Source organism: Rhinichthys klamathensis, unplaced genomic scaffold (assembly GCF_029890125.1).
Source record: "Rhinichthys klamathensis goyatoka isolate OS25496 unplaced genomic scaffold, OSU_Roscu_1.1 h1tg000116l_1, whole genome shotgun sequence".
Lineage (NCBI taxonomy): Eukaryota > Metazoa > Chordata > Actinopteri > Cypriniformes > Leuciscidae > Rhinichthys > Rhinichthys klamathensis.
The window spans coordinates 205001-211548 of record NW_026606653.1 but is presented as its reverse complement, the minus strand read 5'-3'; the positions used below and the strand labels follow the sequence as shown (position 1 = coordinate 211548).

The window sequence follows — 6548 nt, the reverse complement described above, 5'->3', positions numbered from 1 at the left end:
CTCTGTTCATCTACTGAACTCTACAGCACATTATATTCTCTGCTCATCTACTGAACTCTACAGCACATTATATTCTCTGCTCATCTACTGAACTCTACAACACATTATATTCTCTGCTCATCTACTGAACTCTACAGCACATTATATTCTCTGCTCATCTACTGAACTCTACAGCACATTATATTCTCTGCTCATCTACTGAACTCTACAGCACATTATATTCTCTGCTCATCTACTGAACTCTACAGCACGTTATATTCTCTGCTCATCTACTGAACTCTACAGCACGTTATATTCTCTGCTCATCTACTGAACTCTACAGCACGTTATATTCTCTGCTCATCTACTGAACTCTACAGCACATTATATTCTCTGTTCATCTACTGAACTCTACAGCACATTATATTCTCTGCTCATCTACTGAACTCTACAGCACATTATATTCTCTGTTCATCTACTGAACTCTACAGCACATTATATTCTCTGCTCATCTACTGAACTCTACAGCACATTATATTCTCTGTTCATCTACTGAACTCTACAACACATTATATTCTCTGCTCATCTACTGAACTCTACAGCACATTATATTCTCTGCTCATCTACTGAACTCTACAGCACATTATATTCTCTGCTCATCTACTGAACTCTACAACACATTATATTCTCTGCTCATCTACTGAACTCTACAGCACATTATATTCTCTGTTCATCTACTGAACTCTACAACACATTATATTCTCTGTTCATCTACTGAACTCTACAACACATTATATTCTCTGCTCATCTACTGAACTCTACAGCACATTATATTCTCTGCTCATCTACTGAACTCTACAGCACGTTATATTCTCTGCTCATCTACTGAACTCTACAGCACATTATATTCTCTGTTCATCTACTGAACTCTACAGCACATTATATTCTCTGCTCATCTACTGAACTCTACAGCACATTATATTCTCTGTTCATCTACTGAACTCTACAGCACGTTATATTCTCTGCTCATCTACTGAACTCTACAGCACATTATATTCTCTGTTCATCTACTGAACTCTACAACACATTATATTCTCTGCTCATCTACTAAACTCTACAGCACATTATATTCTCTGTTCATCTACTGAACTCTACAGCACATTATATTCTCTGCTCATCTACTGAACTCTACAGCACATTATATTCTCTGCTCATCTACTAAACTCTACAGCACATTATATTCTCTGTTCATCTACTGAACTCTACAGCACGTTATATTCTCTGCTCATCTACTGAACTCTACAGCACATTATATTCTCTGTTCATCTACTGAACTCTACAACACATTATATTCTCTGTTCATCTACTGAACTCTACAGCACATTATATTCTCTGCTCATCTACTGAACTCTACAGCACATTATATTCTCTGTTCATCTACTGAACTCTACAGCACGTTATATTCTCTGCTCATCTACTGAACTCTACAGCACATTATATTCTCTGTTCATCTACTGAACTCTACAACACATTATATTCTCTGTTCATCTACTGAACTCTACAGCACATTATATTCTCTGCTCATCTACTGAACTCTACAGCACATTATATTCTCTGCTCATCTACTGAACTCTACAGCACATTATATTCTCTGCTCATCTACTGAACTCTACAGCACGTTATATTCTCTGCTCATCTACTGAACTCTACAGCACATTATATTCTCTGCTCATCTACTGAACTCTACAACACATTATATTCTCTGCTCATCTACTGAACTCTACAGCACATTATATTCTCTGCTCATCTACTGAACTCTACAGCACGTTATATTCTCTGCTCATCTACTGAACTCTACAGCACATTATATTCTCTGTTCATCTACTGAACTCTACAGCACATTATATTCTCTGCTCATCTACTGAACTCTACAGCACATTATATTCTCTGTTCATCTACTGAACTCTACAGCACGTTATATTCTCTGCTCATCTACTGAACTCTACAGCACATTATATTCTCTGTTCATCTACTGAACTCTACAACACATTATATTCTCTGCTCATCTACTAAACTCTACAGCACATTATATTCTCTGTTCATCTACTGAACTCTACAGCACATTATATTCTCTGCTCATCTACTGAACTCTACAGCACATTATATTCTCTGCTCATCTACTAAACTCTACAGCACATTATATTCTCTGTTCATCTACTGAACTCTACAGCACGTTATATTCTCTGCTCATCTACTGAACTCTACAGCACATTATATTCTCTGTTCATCTACTGAACTCTACAACACATTATATTCTCTGTTCATCTACTGAACTCTACAGCACATTATATTCTCTGCTCATCTACTGAACTCTACAGCACATTATATTCTCTGTTCATCTACTGAACTCTACAGCACGTTATATTCTCTGCTCATCTACTGAACTCTACAGCACATTATATTCTCTGTTCATCTACTGAACTCTACAACACATTATATTCTCTGTTCATCTACTGAACTCTACAGCACATTATATTCTCTGCTCATCTACTGAACTCTACAGCACATTATATTCTCTGCTCATCTACTGAACTCTACAGCACATTATATTCTCTGCTCATCTACTGAACTCTACAACACATTATATTCTCTGCTCATCTACTGAACTCTACAGCACGTTATATTCTCTGCTCATCTACTGAACTCTACAGCACGTTATATTCTCTGCTCATCTACTGAACTCTACAGCACATTATATTCTCTGCTCATCTACTGAACTCTACAGCACATTATATTCTCTGCTCATCTACTGAACTCTACAGCACATTATATTCTCTGCTCATCTACTGAACTCTACAACACATTATATTCTCTGCTCATCTACTGAACTCTACAACACATTATATTCTCTGCTCATCTACTGAACTCTACAGCACGTTATATTCTCTGCTCATCTACTGAACTCTACAGCACGTTATATTCTCTGCTCATCTACTGAACTCTACAGCACATTATATTCTCTGCTCATCTACTGAACTCTACAGCACATTATATTCTCTGCTCATCTACTGAACTCTACAGCACATTATATTCTCTGCTCATCTACTGAACTCTACAGCACATTATATTCTCTGCTCATCTACTGAACTCTACAGCACATTATATTCTCTGTTCATCTACTGAACTCTACAGCACATTATATTCTCTGCTCATCTACTGAACTCTACAGCACATTATATTCTCTGCTCATCTTCTGAACTCTACAGCACATTATATTCTCTGATCATCTACTGAACTCTACAGCACATTATATTCTCTGCTCATCTACTGAACTCTACAGCACATTATATTCTCTGTTCATCTACTGAACTCTACAGCACATTATATTCTCTGTTCATCTACTGAACTCTACAGCACATTATATTCTCTGTTCATCTACTGAACTCTACAGCACATTATATTCTCTGCTCATCTACTGAACTCTACAGCACATTATATTCTCTGCTCATCTACTGAACTCTACAGCACATTATATTCTCTGCTCATCTACTGAACTCTACAGCACATTATATTCTCTGTTCATCTACTGAACTCTACAACACATTATATTCTCTGTTCATCTACTGAACTCTACAGCACATTATATTCTCTGTTCATCTACTGAACTCTACAGCACATTATATTCTCTGTTCATCTACTGAACTCTACAGCACATTATATTCTCTGTTCATCTACTGAACTCTACAGCACATTATATTCTCTGTTCATCTACTGAACTCTACAGCACATTATATTCTCTGCTCATCTACTGAACTCTACAGCACATTATATTCTCTGTTCATCTACTGAACTCTACAGCACATTATATTCTCTGCTCATCTACTGAACTCTACAGCACATTAAATCTAGTTTAACTCTACAATTTAAAGAAAAGGGTATGTTGAATTTGAAATAAAATTCATTGAATGATTAAAAAGAGAACAAAATTATTTAGATTTTTTATTTTAACAGAAGATTTTTGTCTTGGTTATCATTTTCACACATTTCCTTCTATCATATGCTTTTATCCATACACAGTCTTTACATGCATTACAGTTTCAGTTCTTGGAGTGACCTGTAGTGTCGATGGTTCATGGATCACTCTTTGCAAGGTTTACAGCCCTCTACTTTACATTCGCAAAAGTTCATTTTCTATCAAAACGATTTTTATTTTAACTAAATGTATTTGAGATTTAGAATTTCATTGGGTCGAATCTTAATGATGTTGATGTGAATCAGATGTGAGCACAGCCACCTTTCTCAAGCTTTCCCTCTGAAACGTCAGCAGTAAATGACTGGTAAATGTGATTTAGTGAAAGTGCAGAAACTCTTGTAAACAGTAGACACGGAGAGCGAGAGAGAGACGGTCAGTACAGAGATGATGATGATGATGATGTCATCAGCGCAGCAGCTGCAGGGTCGTCATGGTAACAGCCAATAGGAGCAGCTGCAGAGAGACCGGTGCCCAAACTCTGGATGCAGCAGCTGCAGAGACACACAGATATTAACATCACATTACCCCTTACAAACACACATTTAGCACATGTCTTCAGTCCCCTGAACTGAGCTGAACATTACCACACTTCTCTAGATCTACGTCAGACTCAAGACAAACTCGGGATTCGACACACAATGATAGTTCAAGGCTGATTTCAACAGCACACCTTTGATGATTGAACTGCACTCAGTCTTATATGTATTAATGTTGTATAGTGAAACTGATAATATTCATTAATGACAGGCCATCAGAAGAGCAGTGGAGTCGTCATCACTGCTAATCTGTGTTTGGGATATTGATATTGCATAAACACACACTGCTAACCCCAATGCGCTCAATTGAGGCGGATAATCGTTTTATCTGATGAGAATACATGCGTATAATCTACTATGGAAACACATTTATGAGTTTATGAATAAATCCCTCAAACCTCATGTGACTTTGCCTCAGCAGAGGCTGTGATTGGATAACTGGACTAACCAGCGGACCAATGGACTTACAGTTTATTACTGATATTCTGCACCAGTTTGCCAGGAAGTGATGATTTTGTTCTCTTGAACACATGGGTTAGAAGCACTGTGTTGTTCAGTAATGTTGATATTCCAGTTTCACTGCTTGATCTGAGCGAGTGCTGAGCGCTTTCTGTTGACAGTGTTTCAGCTGACGAACACACTCACACACACACACACACACACACACACACACACACACACACACACACACACACACACACACACACACACACACACACACACACACACACACACACACACACACACACACACACACACACTCAGTCAGCTCTGACCGATGTGGTCAATTATGTCCTTCCAGCCGCGCAATATGAGGATACGCACCGACTTTCGCCACTAACTTTCGTCAGCATGAAGCCTTTTCCCGCCATTTTTCAAATGAACAACGCAGCCGCATGCGCTGTATGGTGTATAAGCTAACAGGAAACCCGCGTCAGTCAAGTCAAGTCAAGTCACCTTTATTTATATAGCGCTTTTTACAATACAGATTGTATCAAAGCAGCTTCACAGTGATAACATGAAAATAATACAACAAAGTTGGTTTCTAAAAGAAAATTGCGTCAACGTCCACCTTAAGTAAGGCAGATCAATAATATTATTGAATATTAAATGTCCCCAACTAAGCAAGCCAAAAGCCAAGGCAACAGTGGCAAGGAACCAAAACTCCATCAGGTGACAGAATGGAGAATAAACCTTGGGAGAAACCAGACTCAGTCGGGGGGCCAGTTCTCCTCTGGCCAACGAGCGAACAGTGCATGATTCGGGCAGCATTACAAGTCAGATTGGATTGGAACATTTAGAGTATTTGTCCATTTCCATCTTTTGGAAGTCCAAGTAATCACGCCGGTCTTAAGACGAGTAGTTGAGGATCAGTGCCGTCCACCATAGAGAGTCCATATCGCCCATGTTGAGTCGTCACTTCACAGGCTTTGTGATTGGGGCATCTGAAGTCTCCGTGAGAGGCTTTAGAGCAGTAGTCTCAAACTCGCGGCCCGCGGGGTGATATTTTGTGGCCCCCTACTTGACATTAAAGTTTAATGTTAGTGCGGCCCGTCGTTGCGTGTGCCGCGTTTAAAAAATAAATAAATACATTTTTATCCCTTATGGGCTACCATATATAGTCTCATGACAGCTTACGGTGGGTTTGTTGTCAATAGTTGTCATAGACAACCGCGAAGTACAAACATACTGCGCCTGGAAAAAATGAGCGCGGCGCTTCAATTATGAGCGCACTTGCCGCGCGCCTACATTTGAAATAACGAACTTGAGCGCGTAAAATATGTGAGCGCGATATGTGAACGGCCCCTTGGCGAGCTACCACCAATCAGGCCACGAGCTACTGGCAGCTCGCGAGCGACGTGTTGGAGAGAGACCCTGCTCTAAAACAATGTGAGAATAATCACTTTGAGCTTGTAATATGTGTCCAACAGGTTCATAAGAAGGTTTGCTTTGATTTGTGCAGTCAGTAATTTGAGACACTATACATGTGTAGAAAGAAT

The 6548-nt window shown here is 39.1% G+C and overlaps 1 protein-coding gene and 1 long non-coding RNA gene across 2 annotated transcripts in view; both read right to left on the bottom strand.

Moving 5' to 3' along the window:
* Positions 1–3967: 3967 nt before the first annotated feature.
* On the bottom strand, positions 3968–4314 carry LOC130088311 (uncharacterized). Its single transcript, XR_008807454.1, has 2 exons — positions 4274–4314; positions 3968–4119 (listed from the first exon to the last, which is right to left on the bottom strand). It is a non-coding gene; the product is annotated as an uncharacterized LOC130088311 (long non-coding RNA).
* Positions 4315–4324: 10 nt separating this feature from the next.
* The window catches only part of LOC130088309 (uncharacterized), a 46226-nt gene continuing 44002 nt past the window's right edge, over positions 4325–6548 (bottom strand). The window contains exon 86 of the mRNA XM_056255027.1: positions 4325–4503. Within this exon, the coding sequence (XP_056111002.1) occupies positions 4418–4503 (86 nt within the window). The 3' untranslated portion in view covers positions 4325–4417. The remainder of the gene's footprint in view (positions 4504–6548) is intronic.